The sequence below is a fragment of a genome, unplaced genomic scaffold (genome assembly GCF_019419815.1).
Source record: "Pyrus x bretschneideri cultivar Hongxiangsu unplaced genomic scaffold, Pyrus_bretschneideri_v1 Contig18, whole genome shotgun sequence".
NCBI lineage: Eukaryota > Viridiplantae > Streptophyta > Magnoliopsida > Rosales > Rosaceae > Pyrus > Pyrus x bretschneideri.
The window spans coordinates 956976-977850 of record NW_025999479.1 but is presented as its reverse complement, the minus strand read 5'-3'; the positions used below and the strand labels follow the sequence as shown (position 1 = coordinate 977850).

General features: G+C 36.4%; 2 protein-coding genes across 7 annotated transcripts; both read left to right on the top strand.

Moving 5' to 3' along the window:
* Positions 1–3193: 3193 nt before the first annotated feature.
* Positions 3194–3583, top strand: LOC103960057. Its single transcript, XM_009372446.1, has one exon. The coding sequence runs from the start codon at positions 3194–3196 to the stop codon at positions 3581–3583; it is 390 nt and encodes a 129-aa protein (XP_009370721.1).
* A 4167-nt stretch (positions 3584–7750) lies between these two features.
* On the top strand, positions 7751–20739 carry LOC103926667 (crossover junction endonuclease EME1B). 6 transcript variants are annotated; one of them, XR_007257474.1, is made up of 14 exons: positions 7754–8202; positions 8754–8909; positions 9062–9129; positions 10348–10527; positions 10602–10755; positions 10842–10951; positions 11474–11649; positions 12642–12705; positions 12801–12919; positions 14065–14154; positions 14923–15037; positions 17867–18062; positions 18989–19308; positions 20659–20739. XR_007257474.1 is itself a non-coding variant. In XM_009335479.3 (13 exons), the coding sequence occupies exons 1-12, from the start codon at positions 7911–7913 to the stop codon at positions 18035–18037; spliced, it is 1695 nt and encodes a 564-aa protein (XP_009333754.2). In that variant the 5' UTR covers positions 7754–7910; the 3' UTR covers positions 18038–18062; positions 18989–19574. The 6 variants fall into 6 exon arrangements, 3 of the variants coding, with proteins under 3 accessions (XP_048437848.1, XP_009333754.2, XP_048437847.1); XR_007257475.1 differs by lacking the exon at positions 20659–20739 and adding an exon at positions 20115–20130; XR_007257473.1 differs by lacking the exon at positions 20659–20739 and adding an exon at positions 19386–19574.
* Positions 20740–20875: the final 136 nt, after the last annotated feature.

Genomic DNA, 20875 nt, shown 5'->3' with positions numbered 1-20875 from the left:
TACAATCTTTGCCCTTACATTATTGTCTTGGCAATTATGGTATCACATTAAATACTATATCTTTTTTACTCATTTAACATATTCAAAACAATTTATATAAAAGTTTACCAAACAATCAGACACTGTTTTTTTTTTTTTTATTAAAAACACTTTTACAAACACTTTTACAAAAAACAGGTTTGCAAAACACTTAACAACTTTATTTTACAGTTGTTTATTCTCACAATGCAGAAGCAATTTTTTTAAAAGACACAACAATATCAAACTAGCCCTAAATCCAATCTCTCTAGTATTTTCATATTTTCATAAAGATTTTTTTTTTTTTGAAGTGTCATATAAATTTATACATATATTTAAATTTGTATATGAATTAAATTTTAAGCAATTTGTCATAAGAATTTTTTGAAATCATTAATTTGTTATTTCACCTAACTCTATTAAGTTTTCCATTCAAATGAAACATATATATATACACATGAAACACATATGAAAGACACGAAACACACAAAACCCCACAAAACACGTATGAAACACATGATACACATATAAAACACATGATAGAGATGTATAACACACCAAACACATGAAACACACGAAACATGACACACTCCGACCCGGAATGTCCAGTAGGACTACGAAACGAGATGTGTTGGCTGACACCTGGAAAGTGACGAAGTCATAAAGTATAGTGATGTGGAAAATGTGAATAAATTTAAACTAAAAATGCCTAAAGACAAGAGTGCGCTGTGAGCGGGAATGAACTCATTCCACACGCGACATCAGAGCATAAGTAAAGTATAGTAGTGTGGGTGAGGATCATACCCTCAGAGGTAGCCACCTATACTGAGATTTACGGAGAATCCTCGTCGATACGAACTTTCAACAGCTAAACCTGGAGGGGTGAAAAATAAGGGTGAGTGGGCTTGAAAATAAAGTTTGAATAAAAACTTTTTGAAAACGTTATATCCCCTCGTTGTAAAACCCGTATAGTTTCTAGAAAATAATACTACATATATATGAATACCAATGCACAAGGCCAGTAAAAAACTAAAACATGCCATGTCATAACGTTTCAGCACTAAAAGATGTAAGCCAGGTGTGAAATCAATATAAAATAGTATGCCAGTTGGAGTCACCTAATGTGAACTGTACAATTGAACCTATAGCTCATTAACCTAGTCTTGCACACGAGTTGGAACCACCTAATGTGGTCTGCACGACAAGTTGGGTGTAAAAAGTACGCTCAAGTGCTACAGTCACGTGAAGGCTGTGTGAAGTATCATAAGTCACCTACGAGTCGGAACCACCTAATATGGTATGTACGTCAGGCTGACACCTACCTTGGATCGAAGGTGAGCATGTGGTGCGGGAGGTGAACTAAATGCATCTAAACATAACCATACACTGCAATTACTATCATCAATATGCACTCACCTGAAACTTCCTTGGGCGTCTGTAGGTAAGCTAAATTGCACTCACACTGCAATTACTATCATCAATATGCACTAAATGCGTATCATCATGCAATAATATGCATATCTATACTAATGCATATACTAAAATGTAATGCAATTGACATGGCATTTAAAAGCGTAAATCCATTTAAAACCATTTCTGGGAAAATGGAAAACATATATATGTATATAAAGAAAACCAAAAGCCCACTCACTTGGAGTCCGCGCTACGACTCCCTAGCACAAACATCGAGGTGTCACGAACGATCAACACCTAGAACAATTATCAAACCATATCTCAGAATCCTTATCAATAGAACACATAACTTACATATCCTATTTGGGAAGATCTGTATGTCAGATTCCCAACCCGTAAGTTTCTAAATATTACGTACTATAATGTATCAAGGTTTGGTGATGATCCAACGGTCGGATCATCGATTCATATAATTATCAAGTAACACACCTTAATCAAGCTAGATTCACAATAATCAAATCACATCATATGGATATCAAACCTGAGATCAAGATATCAATTTAGCGTAAAATAGCATCGGCGACCCATTAGCCACGCGCCGCCACAGGTGGCGGTCGGCTGCCTCGACTTACTGGAAAATTCAACTATTTCTAAAAATTACCAAAGTTTATAGGCAAGTAAATCTCAATGAAAGGAGAAATTTTCATACATGGGCTGAGTCCAATTCGGTCTGGAAACCTTTGAAAATAGCCTCGAATCACCGGAAACCCTCGAATTTGGGTGTTTTTTATTCGACTCCAAAACAACTCCGACGCCCTAGCCAATGCATGGGCTTTGTTACAGACCTCCGAGGGAGTCTAATGGTGGTGGTAATTGGAAGAACACGTATCAGATTTGGTGGATCTCGCCATGAATCTCATGACACCCATAGGTTTATTTCTTCTCAATTTTGAACCTAATCTCCTCATATTTGATATAGAAATGGTAGAAGAAAGGTCTATATGATGATTGGAAGTGGTAGATCGGCTCAATCCATCAAAAAAATGATGAATTTCGTTGGAGAAACCTATGGGTTGCAACCGAGTTCGCAGGTTAAGGGGAATCTGGTTTGGTTCCCCTCCTCTTCCTCCTTTCTCATTTCCTTCCTTCCTCTCTTCTCTGATTGGTCACTCTCTCATCTCTCATTTCCTCACTGGTCCAGTTTCACCCCTTTTTTCTCTCCTTTATCTTTTCTCCCAACCGTCCATTTCTTCTTTCTTTAAATCTAGGCCACACACGTGGCTTTCCAGATTAAGCTCCAAAAATCTTGAGCTTTCTAGAAAAATAACCAATTTACTAAAATGCCCCCGATTTTAAACGTTAATATATTCTTCGGTATAATTCCAAATCACGTTTCGCTTGCGTCCATGCGTTTGTAGTGACGAGTACTATGAGGATATGCCAAGAAAACGAGTCTTACGTGACACGACACCTTAGTCAACAAAAGCCAACACATTGCCTCGAAGGACATTTTCGTAAATACACATTTAAAAATTATAAAGACTATAATTTTTGGGGACGGGTTGTTACAAAACACATACCAAATACATATGAAACACATGAAACACAACCTTCAACCATCCTCTATACAAGCATATGTTGAATATCTAACCATCACAAAACATATTCACCAATCATCCATCTTTCATAGTGTTTCTGATTCCTCAAAATTATCCAACTTTTATAGTGTTTTTGTTTCCTCAAAATCATCAATTTCTCGTCAATGGGTGACACAATAAGACGTAACTTGTCAATGCAGATGACACAATACCAAGCAAATGTTGCAGCTAGGGAAGCAGAAATGAAAAATGAAGAAGCCGAACTTGCAAACTCACTTATGCAATATGGGCACCATGCTGAATCTAGTTATCGTGATAGAGAAAAGTATCATGATCGGATAATGAAAGACTATTTCATTGAACGTCCAAGGTATCCTCCTCATGATTTTCGAAGGAGGTATCAGATGAGAAGAGAGCTTTTTGAAAGCACCTTGAACACAGTTGTCCATCAGGACCACTATTTTGCGAGGAAGATAGATGTCGTAGGCCGACAAAGTCTATCACCTCATCAGAAGCTCACATCTGTATTTCAGATGCTAGCCAATGGGTGCTAGTACATTGGCAATATTTTTAAGTGAGTACATGTGTACATCAATATGGCATCAAGTCTTTTGTGTAGTACGTTGTTGATAATTATTGAAGGCACCCTTGAATTATTGAAGGCATCTAGTGTATAGCAATGTGTGCATCAATGTGTCCAACAATTATTGAAGACACCTAGAATAAGCCAAAAACAAAAAAAAATGTTATATTAATAAGTCATAAAACCGGATCTAGAATAAACCATAAAAATGCATAATTAATAAAGACAATAATTAGCACAATTAATAGCACAAATCGGATCTTGAAAGAATAAACCATAATTAATAGAAGCAATAGTTAATAACACCTAATTAATAGAATAAATTATATAAAATTAATACAACGATAATTAATAAACCACATAAAATTAATACAAATAATGATTATTAAACTACATAAAAATTAATAAACAACTAGTGATCATAATAATATTCACCACTTTGATTTGGTGGTGGATTTTGTGGTTGACTTCGAATATAAGCTTGAGATAAATCATCATCTTGAAATATACTCCTTGTGGCATTCTTTCGCATAATTTCCTTTTGCTTATCATGGAAGAACTTCTTCCTATTTGGAGTGTATTTTTTGAGGTCCTCCCTCATCATATCAAAATTGAACCTTTCTTACTCCATTTATGCTTGCTTCTCAAATGCCAAGCACATTCGGATCAGTTCTTCCCCCCAAAAGCTATGGCTTTCGATCAATTTTGCAAATCCAGAAGAAATCGTTGTACTAACCGGATCTTGCATCTTCCCTTTTCTCATTGCTTGCTTTTGCTCATCTCTTCCCGGGGGTCTTGCAAAAGAAGAAGTTGGGGTCACTGAACACATCCATTGATAACATTTGTGCTTCTGGCTTCACTACCAAATAATTTTCCCAATTGTTGGTCTCCATTGGCTCCCTACCTTGGACAATCCTTGAGGACGTCCCAAGCATGGTGTAACTTAAAAAGCTTGATTTTTGGGTGTAGTTCTTATCTTGTAAATCACCATTTCTTTGTCACCCTATGCACGGAATACAAAAATACAATTAGTTGCAAAATAAGATTATGTACATGACAAAATAAAATATCAACAAAGATACTTATCACTTCTATGATGCTCCTTCCACTAGCCATGTCAACCACAACTGGCACACCCCGATCGAGATCAGAGCATGTTGGCCGTTACGTGGAAGTGACGTAACCATGTGCACAGTGCGGAAGCAAATAAAATAATAATAAAAGTACAAATAAATAAAAACCAGCTATACACAACGTAAGGACATACATGTGCAAGTGTAAGTGTGAAAAACAAAATTCAAAGCTCAAAGACCTAATGCAGTCCGGGAGAAATAACACTACAAAAACACACCCAAATGTGGTCCTACACTGGTGATAATCTGTCAGATATGCCGGGGAAATCCTTTGGGGAGCCACCAAAAGTGCTAGCCAACTAGAACCTAGAGGGGCGCAAAATAAAAAGTGTGAGTGGGCAAAAACAAAGCTTTTCAAAAACCATTTCATAAACAAGATTCTAACCCCTCGACATAAAACCTGTATACTTCCCAGAAAATATAATATACATATATAAGTCATGCTCAGAAATATGCCATGCCAAAAGCCTCGAAATAAAATGCAAGTGCTCAGGTAATGTCAAATCAATGCCATGTAATCTGTCAGCCGGAGTCACTTAACGTGACCTGTACGGCTGAATCTAGAGCTCAAATCTCATCTCACTAACTATACCTGCACACGAGTCGGAACCACCTAGAGTGGTCTGTACGACAGGACTGGGTGTATAATAAGTACGCTCAAGTGCTACGATTATGTGAAGGTTGGGCGAATAATCGCAGGTCACCTACGAGTCGGAACCACCTAAAGTGGTCTGTACGACAGGACTGTGCACCTAACTTGGATCCAAGATGAGCGTGTGGTGTAGGAGGTGAACATCACATGAAGGACTGTGCCCAACTCTGGGCGGGAGCACTAACACCGGGGGTGCAAGTTATGAGCTCTCTATGCATCTCAAACCACTACTGAATATAAGCATAAACCATACTCACCTGGCACTTACCTGTGCGTCCGCAACACCAAACATATATATATATAGGCTACTAACAATGCATAAACAAACGGCAACATAATGCATGACATAAAACGAATAAACGTTTCAATTCATTTTCTGGGAAAAACATAAGTATATAGGTATATAAGGAAAACCAAAAGCCCACTCACTGGTATGTAGAAGGGTCGTAACCCCCTTGCCTCGAGTGACCACGCTCGTCCTCGGGATAGGTCTCACCTATATGCGAAACAACTATAAAAACGTTAATTTTAAAACACATAACCACATCACGAAATAACTTCTCATACAATGCTCAAATGGGGTGTATGAATACACCAACGTGATCTACTCAACCTCAGGAACATCCCCATATTTTTAGAAAAATTTTCCATCGCCGCACGCGCCCCCACGCGTCGGCCAAGGCACGGCCACACACGCCGCCCATGGGCAGGCACGTGCCTGGCACACTGACGGCGTTAGTTAACGTTGTCAGGAATATTCTGTTAACTCCAAGGGATTCCGTTAACGCCGTTAGGAATATTCCGTCCAAACCGAGGGAATATTCCGTCATCTTCTCCGGCGAAGCTCCGATGCCGGAAAATCGGGAAAAATTTAAAACCTTGTATCTTCTTCGTTTTTCAACCAAATTTCACAAAGTTGGTACCAAAATGAAGCTTACAACAAGAGGAACAAATCCATACCACTTTCAAGCACTAAAACGCACAGAATCTCACGGGGAAAACACTACCAACTCTGGCCAAGCTTGAAACTCATGATCCCGACGTCCAAAACCTTCAAACGAACCACCCCGAGCCTCCTAAGGACCTCACCAAGCTTTCTACAAGCTTGAAATTTCCAAAAACACAAGAATTAACGTGTGCATGAACAGTGACCAAATCGGGGTATCCGAGTTCGACGTGAAAACGAAGGTATCCTTACCTGAAATGGGTATGGTTGAACTCCTACGGACCTCACGAGCATGAATTTGTAATTTGTTTCCTTGATCTGTGAAGGTTTAGATGGTTTTGGTTGTCGTCCGTACAAGAAGGATAGAAATGGGAGAGAGAGAGGGCTCGGGATAGGGCAAGAGAGAGAGAGTGAGTGAGTGTGGTGTGTGTGTGGTCCAAAACCAGCCAAGCAACACCCAAAAATAACCACACAACGAAACAACCCTGCTAGGGGCAAAATCGTCATTTCATCCCTACGGTATGAAAAGTCCGGGGCGGGCTGTCACAACGACTCTCTCCAAACTTCCCTTCCATAAAGGGCATGCTTTATTGATAACCTTCCACTAATCGTAAACACTACCAACTTCCCTTTGGGTGATTTTGGAGTTTTCATTGAACTTATCAACGATTTTAGCCCACAAAATCTTTTTATTTTGATTCGTGCCAATGATACCATCTTCGCTAATACAAATCCATGCCAATCACAAAGCAACATCTTCCTCATATGACCAATTACAACCTCTAATATGATCTTTTGCCATCTTGAAAAATTTGGAAATGGGAAGAAATGGTTTTGGAAGATGGTAGAAAGAAAAATAGCAAGAATTGTACGAGAAAAGTGATATTTGTGTGAATGTTTGAATAAATATAGAGGTAAATATAGAATTTTTGGGTGAATTTTGAGTAAAATAAAATTTTAAATAATTTTAGCCATTGGATATAATTTTGGAATGTTAGATCTTTTTTTTTTACCATTATATTTAATCACATTAGATTTCATTTGTTGGATTCAAACAAATTTATAAATATAAAACTAAAAATTAAATAAATTAGATGTGGACCATTGGATAACCAATGACCCATTTAAATTGTGGCCGTAGGATTAGAAAAAAGAGCCGTTGGGATCATTATTACAATAGACAAGTGGGCGACAAGCTCATGTGGATGAGGTTGGCCTGTTGCAGCGCCTGACACGTGCGCTAGTAAATTCTGAGCGTTTGAGCTTCAACGCTGGATTTCCACTCTCACATGTGGGCCACACATCAGTAATCTTAGCCCAAATCCTTGTCGGAATTTGTCCAATTTATAAATTTTAAACACATAACCTCATTTTGACCCAAGGGTTGCAGTGTTTTGGGGGTGGAATAGAAGCCAAATTTTGAAACTTGCTCCAAAAATTGAGAAAAAAAAAAAGGAACTGTGTTGATTTCAGGAACACAATCCCGCGCTTATTTGAAGCAGAGGCGGCGTAACCAAAACCCGACCTCACTGTCTCGTTGGGAGCACTTCGTTCATTTCCAATCACCATGTCGGAGCCAATCGTCCTCTCCGACGAAGAAGATTCATCCCCATTCCAACTGTTCCACTGTAAGAAACGCCGAACCGAACCAGACCTAAATCCAAACTCAAACCCGAACCCGAACCCAAACCCTACGGTTCTCGTCCTCGACGACGACCCAACCCCACAGAAGCCCCGCCCCACCTCCACGCCTATCTTCGTCCCGGAGACCCCCATGTCTGATCTCGCAATTGTGAAATGCACGAAAGCCCCTTCTGACTTCCAATCTAGGGTTTCAGACTCCGTTCACAACTTCTCTGGTTGGTTGATTTCTTGCTATTGGAAATGCTTACTTTGCTTTTTGTTTAATATAATTCCTTATCCATTGCTTCTTGTGATAATTTTATTTTTGAATTAGTTTTTTTACTGTTTTGCTTCAAGTAATTGGTGCGTTTTACTGTTCTGTTCGGATCAATTGGAATTAGTTTTGAGTTCTGTTTCTCTGAAAATGCTGGAATTAAGTCCTAATGCTTGATGGTGAATCCTCGAGTTTTAGCACAATATAAAACTGTTTCAAAAGATGGTTAGAAAGAAGTGTTTTGGCCAGAAAAGCTTATGACCAAGTGGACTTGGATTTTAGGGATTTCGTGTCAGAGAGAAAGGGTTTTGGCAGTTTGGAGGAACTGCGTGAGGATTAATGTTGAAGGGGTTTTATGGATTTTGTGAAATATGTCACTTGTTTTGTGATTCCTCACTTTGGTTGCTGAAATTTTGAGTATTAATGTTGAAATCTTTATTTGCTTGTCAATATTAGACTTTTACTTTTCGTACCGATAGACGTTGACTTCACTGGTCTTTTGTTTTCATTCAGGTGTTAATGGATTGATATGTTTGGAATCTGATAATGAACCTGAAAGTGGTCGTGGAAAGCAAAAGGAGAAAGAGAATGAATCGGTCACTAGTGGTTTTGGTGTGGTGGAGGACTTAGATTGGAGGTTTAGTTTTGTCGAGTCCACATGTCCTCTTGGTATGTTAATGTTGTATCTGGAGTTCCTTTGATCAGGCTTGAGGGATGGCCTTTATTTATTGGTTTTGAGTGTGAAAATATTCAACAAAATAATTCCACTCTCTGGAAGATGCTTTCCTTCTAATATTGACACCTATTTACATTCTTATCAGGAGATGATCTAGCACATATGTCTGAGGGGAATTCTTCACAACCAACTTTGGAAGATGATATTGATCAGGTATTTTGACCTGATGCATTGTGGTAACTTTTATCCCCTAAAGATTATTAAACGGTTGTGGAGTCAGCAACACCTTTGGCTTGTGTTCCTAATTAAGGTCAGATGTTATAATTTCTGTTTGTGCAATTGACAGCCTCACCTTTCTTGTTTAATAATTATGTTTGTTTGGTCGGAGACTTGCCTTGTTACTCATGTTTTTTTTTTTTTTTTTTTTTTTTTTTGGGTATAATCTCTGTGTGAGGCATTATATTTTCCAGAATTTAGACAATACATGGTTCCAAATGGTACAAAGCTTGTAAGAAGTGAAGTGAGTAAAGTCCCATGTTAGGAAAGATGAGGAAAAGTTCTATGAAGTAACACCTAATAATAAACATGAGACATTACTAGAGTACTTATTTATCTTTCAATCAGAAACTTGATGAATTTCTGATTTGGATAAAAAAAACTGATCGAGGAAGACATTTCAGATAGGAATGGTGAAAGTTTAATCATGCAGTTTCCAATGGATGACAATTCACATTAGAAGATATTAGTCCAGTTATCTTCTAATCAGAAACTGGATATGTTTCAAATCTCTTCTTTTGAGTGGGCCTGTGCTCTCTGAATCCAATTATTATGTGTGTAGAATCTCCATGACCAGCCATAAAGGTGTTGAAAAACGCTCACTAGACTTTGTTCTTTAATCTAACAAATGGCAATAGACTAAAACTTAGCAAAATAGAGAAAACTAGAAAACACACAAGACTTATACCGGTTCAGCAATACTCTTGCCTATGTCCAGTTGTGAGATTACAGAACTTTTGCAAACCCTAGAACTAATCTCTCACACTTGTCTCGGCTGTCACAGTTTTTCTCTTTGAAATTTAAGCCTTGCCGCACCCTATTTATAGGCATAGGGTGCAGTTTACATGTCCTTTACAGATTATAATTCCTATTCTAAGTGGAATAGGAAATTAGACTTCCTTTCCTAGTCCAAATAGACTTCTAGGATCTCTAATCTAAATTGAATAAGGAAACTAAGATTCTTTCCTAGCCCTTTTAGGAGAAGAATCGGTGCACCTTTTTTTTCCCTAAGGACACTAAATGACGAGCCAAAACCTAACAAAAGGTTCACTTGTTTGAATTTCTTATTTTATATGAAGGTGTTTCACTTCTTTGCTGCTATTTCACACCTTCAATTAGGTATTTATCCTCAATGTAATGACATGCCGAGATCAGGTACTTGATTATCCTGAGCAAGAAAATATAATGGATCAGATGGGCAACATTACAAAACCGAGAAGAAAAACTAAAGTTGTTACTGATAATGAAAATACAACAAAAGAAGCAACAGAAAGAAAGAAGCTGGCAAAAGAGGAACGGACACGCTTAATGGAGGAAAAGAAGCTCAAGAAGCTAGTAAGTTGTTATTATGATTTGAACTTGATTTTTTCTAACAGAACAATAGGCTGATGGATATCCATGAAAAACAGAAGGAGAAGTTGCAGAAAGAAGCTCTGAAAGCTGAGGCAGCAGAGATGAAAAAAATCCAAAAAGAAAAGCAAAAGTGGGAAAAAGGGAAGTTTGCCTTAAAATCCATCGTGGCTGAGATTGATTCTAAAGTTGTGGAGTTGGGGTCAGTTGGAGGTCTGGTGTCATTCCTCGTTTCTGCTGAAGTACTTTGTATGTGCTTTTATATCTGGTAGCTGATACCTTTTTAAACTTTTTTGTAGGAAATTTGCTTACAAGGTTTGCTGAAAAAGGGTTAACATATCGTATAACATCAAATCCAATTGAAAGATCAATTGTCTGGACCATGACTGTTCCAGAACATCTTTCACAGGTAATAAGCTGTCGTATTAGCCGTAGTGTTATCATATCATCTCGGACTCTAGTGGGTTTCATAATAGCAAAACTAGCTGGAATTTTTCCTCGAATAACTTCTGTGTGGTTCAACATTATTAGCCTTTGTAGCTTAATGGATCATAAAATTAGGCCAATTCAATTATTGTATAAAAATAGAAACCACATCATTAAAGGATAATTGTGGGTGTTATATTGTGTATTGCTGGAAGACTCATGAGTCGCTACCAAAGGTCTATGATATAATGATTGACTACTGTTGTGTTGCATCTTCATGGGTTATGTGTGTGGCTAGGTCAAGATCATTCTTTAAGGATTTCATGAGCTTCCTGCCTCTCAGATTAATTATTCAGAGGATGCCTTTACACTTCTTGTTAAAGTTTATGACAAAATATTATTTTTTGCGCTAAATAAAGGAATTAGAATTTTTTTTATATGCATCCACTTCGTCCATGTATTAGCATAATATTATACATCTATTAACCTCAATATCTAATTGCAGCTTTCGCCCAAAGAAACAGAAATTCAATACATGTTGCTCGTGTATGAAGCTGAAGAATTTTGTAATGTTGTCATCAATGAATCTCTTTTGGATCATGTTCTTAGTGTTCGAAGTCGATATCCATCTTATACAGTGTGTTGTCTTACAAACAGGTTGATGGCATACATTAAGAAAAGGTGAGAGATTGCTAATAATATGTACTGTATCTTGTATTAGAATTTTACCTAGCTAAAGATATTGCACTGAAATTTTCATGTATCGAAAAATGAAAATAAAAATGAACGGTGAACGTGATTTAGATAATTAGTCAATGGATGATTAACTAATGTTGTATACTGTTGCTTTCCCTTGGCCAGTGCCCTGCCCTGTGAGCATACTTATTTGTTTTTCTTTCTCATTATCTATTTGGTTATTAATTCATTAGAACATGCAAAATTCAGTGGAGTACAGAAACCATATTATAACTTGGACGCTGATTTCTACATCGTATTAAATGAAAGGTTACAGACATGGACTGTTTTTGTCTTATTTTTCTAAGAGAAGAAACACAAAAGCGGTAAACTTGAGTTCACTAATCAATTGGGTGGTAGCTCAACATAGTTGATTATGCGTCTGAAGTGTTCTTATCCCTTTCAGTAAGTAATTAGCATTCTATTCAAATAGGAGCAATTGATAAGTAAAAGAACAGATTATCAGAAAGGATATGCTTTGCTTTCTTCTTTTCAACTGGAGAGAGCTTATATCCTTGTTGAGTATCATCATTTTATTATGATTACCTGTTAAATATCACATCAACAAAACAACTTGTGATGTTAAAAAAAGTTACTCTAATTTATTTTGTGTTTCCATTCAGATTGGTGTACTTTTAAACAAATTATAGAATATTTAGCTTTATTAACATGTCTTCATTTGTGTTATCCATAGAAATTCTTAAAATTTGTTTGTGAGAAGCATGCAACAATATTTTGTAAGATTTTGTTAGATCTTATGTCTTTTTTTATTTTTGATCTATAAAATTTACTGTTTTTTAATTGTGATCTATAAAATTTACTGTTTGTGATGGCATGGCAGTTGCAATAGCTATTCTCCACCTTACAATAATTTTTACTTCTTGGATTCGTGCATAATGCTGCATCACATTGAGTTTTTTCCTTTTTTACAATGTTAGGGAACAAGAACTGTACAAGAATCCAACAATTCATAATAGCTGGAGACGCCCACCTGTTGAGGAGGTTGGAATACTAAGACTTGGGTTTACAAGACATTAATACTTTCTGACAGTGAATCTTAAATTCATAGTATTTTGACCTCTTTTCCTTTCTAACAGGTGCTGGCAAAATTGACCACTAATTTTTATAAAGTACACTCCAGGCAGTGCGCAGACGAGGCTGAACTTGCTGAACATGTTGTTGGTTTAACATGCAGCCTGTCATCTTGCCAATTTAGGTATTTGATGCTTTTACTTTTCTACTGAACTCAGAACCTTGTTGCAGTTTAAGTGTGCTGTTAAAATCTATTTCCCATTAAATACAAGTTTTCTGGCCTCAAGATTTTCTAAATGCATTATACATTAATTATACACACTAATCTCCTCTAAAAAAAATTCTGTCCAAGGATCACAGAGCTTCACTCATGTTCCAACTTATCACTTGTTTTTCGCTCTATTTTTAGGGCTTGTTTGGATGTGCTGTAAAGCGTTTTTTCTCACTAGCACTTTTTTTTTAGGCTTCTACAAAAAAGCAGTGTGTTGTTTGGCAAGCAACTAAATAGGTGCTTCTACATTGCACAAAAGTGCTTTTGATACTAAAGTATGGTGATAAGTTAAGGACAGTATTTTCCAAGGAGCTCCTGTTTCTCCTGCGTACCAGATGTGCATCAACTTCATCTCATATCATAATGATATGCACTGTTCATTTGAAAAACATGAGAAAGGTCGATGTAAATCTTCAAGGTTTCTGATTTTTTTGAAAAGATCAAGGTTTCTGATTTAGTGTGCAAATGTTTTATAACTTGTCTCTGTTTGAACTTTGAACACCAACCTCCAGCAGAAAACTAAAGCAACAGATCCAATTTTTTCCTCCCCTTCCAAATGTGCTGCTGCAAATTGCAATGTAATTTCTTGTCCAATAAATATACTTAAAATATATACAATTAATCAAAAAGCAAATAAACAACCATATATCTTCCTCTTCTCCCCAATAACCAGTCTCGCACCACCCATAGTGAATCTAGGCAATCTTTCTTCAATTTCTTCTAATGGTTTTCCATTTTTCATGTGGCCTTCTTCAATTCCATTGAAATATTAATTTCTCTGGAACTTTTGCAAGTGGATTTTGTCAATGAATTCGTACTAATTGTTGAGGATTAATTCCACAATATCAATTTCAAAATGTAGTGCTTTTACTCATTAAGAAGCGCTTTACCTCTCTTAAACCACCATCGAAACAAGCCCTTAATTATGTAGAAAATGATTGTATTATCACTTGATGCAGTTTTCATTTCCTTGTTAAATAGGCAAATTCGCTTTCCCTTTGCATTTTCACATTTTAACTGATCAATATTCTGATTCTGCATCTTGTATGAATTTACAGAAAGAAGTTAACGCGACTGGATGTAAATGCTAATGGATCTCTTGTCCCTAAGGACTGCATTGACCGAACTTCAATTAAAAAGAGCCCATGGTGAGTAACATGATATTAATAAACTGATCATTATACTAGAATTAGAATATAAAAAGATAGCAGATTCAGAGAAGGATGGATTGTGAAAAGAAATAATAAGCTGCGGCTTCCTATGATGAAAGTAGTAACCAGTGATAAGATGAAGCTTATTTTTAGGGGTCTCAACTCTGAACTGCGTAGGGCCTGTTTTGGAGTGCTTCTACACGAAACACTTATACTCATAAGAGATTTGTTAATTATTATTATTGTTTTGAAAATTCAATTGCTTCCTCAAGAAGTAGTTGAAAGCACTTATTAACTTTATCAAACGCTGCCAAAGATGCATTTGGTTTGTGGAAGTGCATTTAGTGCTTCTAAAAGCACCGTCAATTAGACCTTTCATTATTGTTCCCAGCACTCTAGGACAGAAAGGACAACAAGAACCATGCACGATTAAAGTGGAGAGAATACAGAAGGACCTGCAACCTAATTGTCTAGTTGGTTGGGGCAATCTGCCTTCCTTCAAGCCCTCCAACAATTGCCCCACAGAATTGGACCATGGACTTCCAAACTAAAACCAGATTCTGGAATTTATGCCTTTGAATAAGTCTTATTTAAATAAAGCTCTCAAACACCAGTTTGAAATAGTTTCACGTGCTCTTTTTCTTCTATTAGTTATCAACTAAACCTTCTCTGTACAGATTAATTTGATTTGTATGTTTTTAATATTTATATCAATTTTATTTGTGAGCATTTTATTTTTGTTACTAATTATTTTAATTCGTCCAGGTTAAAAGCTTTGGTAGCTATCCCTAAGGTACAACCGCGATTTGCTATTGCTATATGGAAGAAGTACCCTACCATGAAATCTCTTTTGAGTGTTTACATGGACCCAAATATATCAGTAAGTGAAATATGCCTCTTTCTCTCTAAGTGTTTTGATGTATGTGCTTCGGTCTATTTGGAGTGTAAGGATACTTATTTCTTTACAACTTTTTTTTTTTCAACTTGGAATGGAGTTTGTTGAGTTTTTGGTTCCTTAGCTGGTTCTCTGTTGTTTTTAAAATTTTGATGCTGTTTTAGAAATATTTAGTTCTTTGCTCCAGTGGATATCTTGTCCATTGTTTGCACTATTGCTCTCTTAACGAGATTTTATTTCCTATTAACAGAGAAGTAAAGTTGTAAAAATTTGTAGACCAATACAGTAGTAACAAGTTAAAGTTTGAACATAGCTCATCCTTTCTGTTGTATAGGAGCCCTAAGGACTTGTTTGGAAGATAACATCTGTAATCTTGGGTTACATTTCACTAGTCTGTGTTTGGAAACCGAGATATTAACAAATGCAATACATTATAATGAAACTTCCAATTTCTAAACCTTAGATTTGTTAGGTACTTTAATGTTTCTTAGAATTGAGGCTAAATTTGTTAGGAATGCACTACCAAAATTAGACAGAGCGACATAAAAATGACTAGACGTAATATATGTGAGAGAACTTTCGAGTGACTCTTTGATTGGTGTTTTGGAAGTCCTTTGTTTAGTATCTTAGTGGTGCATTTCTAATGTTTTGGTAGTAGCTTGTGTTGGGTTTTTTCCAACCCATGATAAGTTGTCCTGCGTCTATAAGGAATTATAGTCTTAGAGGATTTAATTGTTTTCCCAATTGGAGTTGTTTTCCCAATTGGAGTTAGTTTCTCAATTGGAGAAGAATTCATAACTAGATTCCAATTAGGATTAGTAATCCTTATTGAAGAAGACCTTTATTATGTCTATATAAAGGGACTATTGTACTAGTTTTGAGAAGGGAGCAAAACAATAAATTGTACACCACTCAAGGGATTAGAGTGAGAGAATATTGTAAAGTATGTGCGAGAGAAAAGAAAAGAGAGTGTATTTCTTGTTCTAGTTCTTTCAGGGTTTTCCTCAATTCCTAGTTCTAGAGCTTTGGCAAGATTATTGGTTGTACTCATTAGTGATATAATGAAAGATTGTTGTTGCTGTCCCGTAGGCACATTTTGCCGAACCACGTAAATTCTTGGTGTTATTTATCTTGGTTATTTGTTTTCAATTTCCGGAGTTTGTTCCATTTTTCCCATTCTTAAACGCGATATTCTCAACAGCTTGTAGTGCTTGAGTAGTTCATTGGTAGTGACCCTTATAGGGCATTTAATTTCCTCGAATTTGTAAAGTTTCTTACTTAAATACAAAATTTAATATGCCAATTAATAAAAGAGAGTTGGAAAATGTGCTGGTGGGTTTAGTGGTGGCAGTGCAGGTAATGTAGTAGGAAAACAAGAGGTGGTGGTGCCAACGAGTGGGGTGGGAGTGTAGGTGATGGTCATGGACTAATGGTGGTAGTACTGTGGTGGTGGCGGCGTCCCCGGGAGTGCGGACGATGGTCATGGAAGTTTGGTGGTAGTAGAGGTGGTGGTGGGGACCGAGACGGAATGATAGTTGCAGGGTTGGTGGCTGCAGCGATGGTGGTGGGCATGTATGGGTTCTCTAACCTTGTGGAATTATAAATGACAATTGTTTATATGGATCTTAAAGTTGAGATTTATTACTTTCAAATTCCAAGTTTTTTTTTTCTTTCCACACAAAACTTCTAAATCTATCTGATTATGAATCAAAAGAGGGAAATGGGTATGTCTGTTAAATTTTTTGAGTTTTGTTGAGATTCCATGTTTATTTCCTTCATCCAAAAGGAGGGTAAAGTCCCTAATCGAAACATTGTGTAAAGGAACTAAAAGTCACCATCCTCTCATTTACCAAACAGATTTAAAAGGATTTGGGCTAACTTTAGGTTTAACTAGGTGAGAGAAATTTGGGTAAGGAGGATGGAGGGAAAATTTTGTGACAGAGTTAGACTACTTATGTCTCTGGGGACATCTTTTGTCAAAACATTCCAGGAACGTTCCTTTTAGGATAATTATTCTTGATTGGGATGGGGAAGGGAAAAGTTCGAGCTAAGGGTTGACTGAGATTTTTCTCGAGTGTATTGATTGGTTTACAATGTGAGGTGAAATTACTCATTTGTCCCCATATTTTATAAGAAAAACTAAAGGATTAACGGAAGGAGTTATATGTCATTAGGCAGAGTAGGACTCCTGGAGCTAGTTGAGGAACTAAAATGTAACTCGTCTACAAGTTCAGGGGCCATTGCTACACTTAAGCCAAGCATGTATTTCTAATAAAATGAATGATTATTATGTTTCCTTGAGAGCCTTGTATGGTTTCTGCAATATGACAACGGAGCAATACATTTTTTCATTGTGATATATATTTGCTTGAGAATTAACTGTAATACAACCATGAGATTTCAACGTACAATATAATTTTATCATAGGCTTACATATGGAAAGCCCTTTCGATTATTGAGTGTTCATTTCTATGTCATTGTGAAAATCATTTTTTTTGTTGTCTCTTAAAACAAAAAAGGAAAAAAATGGCTTTGATAGAGTTTGTAGTGACGACAACTTGGAGGTTAAGTATGCAATGTTAATTGTTATCATTACAAGATTGATATTTGTTTACATATATGATATATCGCATACTTCACAAGGCATGCTTACATCGATCAGCAATTCAGTATGCACATAGCTAATATCAAGGCAGAACTCCACATTGTTTTGTCTTGTATTTTTTCCTGAGTGTGGCCTTTCAGCTTGTTGACTCAGTGTACTCCCTCCGTCGAACAATGAATATTTTCAGTTCTAATTACTTCTATGTATAGGTTCATGAAAAGGAATTTCTGCTCAAGGACTTGACAACAGAAGGTTTACTTGGTGATGACAGAAGATTAGGTGAGGTTTGTTCCAAGAGAGTGTACAGAATACTTATGGCACAAAGTGGGTGCATCAAAACTGATGATGTCGAGGATGGTGCTGATTTTTTCCGGCATTGAATATCATTTATCTGGGCAAAATAAGGTACGCATATGCTGCCTCTTTATTTAATTTATTCTGCAGCGGAGCCATTTCTTTTAGCAAAATGTTCTTTTCGGATCAATTACAAGTTGCATACTGTATTTACCAGTCAGTTTAATTTAGTACCAACTCTAGAAAACCATTCAATGTCAAACTCAAAATTGAAATGCGGCTATTTACTTCGTTGTTACTGACCATGCGACCTTTGAGGATCGAAAGTGTTTTTTTAACCCGAAGTAAATTGAGAATATTCTAAAATGAAAATGGCCCGTGTGGGCTTCTCCACCTCTATGAAAATTATGGTGCCATTGAGCTTCTTTCCAAAAGTCTTGTGGGTTCAAACCTCCACCAGGCCACAATCACACTTGTTTGTCCCCACCATTAATTGATACCCAAATGACACATCACAAGTGGCTTTAATCTATTGAATAGTAGGAGGAGGTCCACCAGTGTGCCCTCTCTCATGATTCCATTTCACTCCATGAGCAGAGTACCTACTCCAACTATGGTATTGCCAAACTTCTCCACTAAGAGTAATTGTTGCTTTCTTTTTGTGAATTATTAATTGCAACCTTCGATTTTCGAATAGCTATATGCACAGTACAAACACAGAATCTATAATTTTTTTCTTATCAGAAGCAATATACAAGTTAAGGCATCCAAATTTCGTTTTTCTTCATGGATGTATAATGCTCGATGCTTGTAATATTATGGAATATTCCGTAATATATTATGTAAGAAATTAGCTCCTGTAATATTCTTAATTGTCCACCACCATATTTTGTCCTGCGCACAATATTCAATTCTTTAATTATCAAAGTAAGGCATGTCATAGCCCATACATACATACCGCACTTGGCTATTTGGGCTGCATATATGTTATATATTTTGAGTTTCTCATGCTGCATATGTATTTGGAACTTGAAAAGGTACTCTTGTAAGATCTCCCTCTCCCTGAGCAAGTCCGTTCTTTAATGGAGAAGAGCAAATCATTTTCCGGGTGCTACTCGAGCAACTACAAGGAGGTCCAACTTGGATTTGAGGACCGGTCGAAATCATATAGCTTCAATGGTCCTGTCAGCTACGGCAAGGCTGATGACTTGTCGTCAACATCTGGCAATCCAGAGCTGGAGAGAAGGAAGAGGGTGGCATCTTACAACATGTATGCCACAGAAGGCAAGTTCAAGTCGTCGTTCCGCAACAGTTTTAAATGGATCAAGAGCAAGTTTGTTGACACCTTCTACGATGAGTAATCAACTAAACTAAATCCTTTTCCTCTTTTTTTTTTTTTTTTTTTTTTTAATTTCGATTTTTTACTTTGTGAAGGTCAAGTAACGTTCCATTTACCGTATAGTTTGTGTCAAGAGCAAGGCCTAGTTAATTGTAATGGACGATTTTCTAGGGATTGAATCTAGTGATCATATTAAGATGTTCGTGCAGATGAGATTGCTTCGTTTTCTATGTATCAAAATTTCTTTTTTGTATATAAACATTGTGCTTTTGCTTTTCTTTTTACTATATTCTACCGTTTTTCTATTAGAGATGGAACCTACCAATACAAGTATTCTCTACCGAACATCTCCAAGAGACTAGGCAAATTATTTAAGGTAAATTTGTACTTCGATGGTTGATGTATCAATTTGCCATCAGGATTGCCTTACTAAAAGTTTTTCACTCAAAAGGGATAAGGTAAATTAGTGAAATTTTTATTATTTTACTATTTTTTTATTTCCTCATTTTAACAATTTTATAACTCATTTGTATAGGTGAGTTTTCAAAATTTTTCTTTTTATTTATTTTTATTTTTTATTTTAACTAAAACCCAAATTGCCTGAAAGCACTTTCAACCCTCTACCCAATTGCCTTGGCAATTGGGCAATATTGCCCAAAATTTGAAAAGCAAGCATCAGCCCATCTCTAAAATTAAGGCAATTGGTGGGCCCAATTTTGCCTAACTAGCCACCCAATCGATTCAGCGCTCGAGTGGATCTGATGTCATCATGATGTCATGCTGACGTTAGTCTTGTTTAATTTATATATTTCTTTTTGCGATAGGGGCGCGCAGCACACGCACGCATGATAGAGGCACAAAAAAGTAACGTGGGGCCCTTTCTTGCAATGCACTCAAAGAAGAAAAAAAAATAGGGGCAATGTGGCCTATTTCTATGCGTTGGATTTCCGACGGTAAAAGATTTGGACAGTTAGATTTACAACGGTAAAAAAAATTTGGATTCAAAACCAATCGCTATTACACAAGCAGGCTGTGGGCCGTTGGATTTATAATGGACATATTATCCAATTGTCCATATTAATCCCTCCTTTTAGGGTTAAATTTACAAAAAAAAAAAAAATCATAAAAAGTTCCACGGATTTGTTATGCCCAGGAGGCACAACCTGGGCAACAGGATTGCAAAAAAATTTAATCCAACGATCTATATTAATTTGTTTAGAATTTAAAAAATAAAAATAAAAAAAATAGAAAAATTAAAAAATTAAAAATTTTCCTATAAATACTTGAAATTAAAAATAATATTATCTTTCTATTAATTAAAAAAAAATAATTTTTTTAATACCAATTGTGTGGACAATTCATTTTCAGGGTGGAAAAGCACTCGGGCGATTACTATTATTGAGAATGAACCTTACATGGATAGAAAGAGAGACCTTGCATGACTTTTAAGTAAGCTAGCTACTCCCTGTATTGTGAAATTAGTTTTATGGTAGAACTAGGGGTAGGCATAGTTCAATTTGGTGCAACTTTGAGAAAAACCGAAACTAATTTTTTTGCGGTTCGTTTTGGTTCAGGTTTGAAGCCA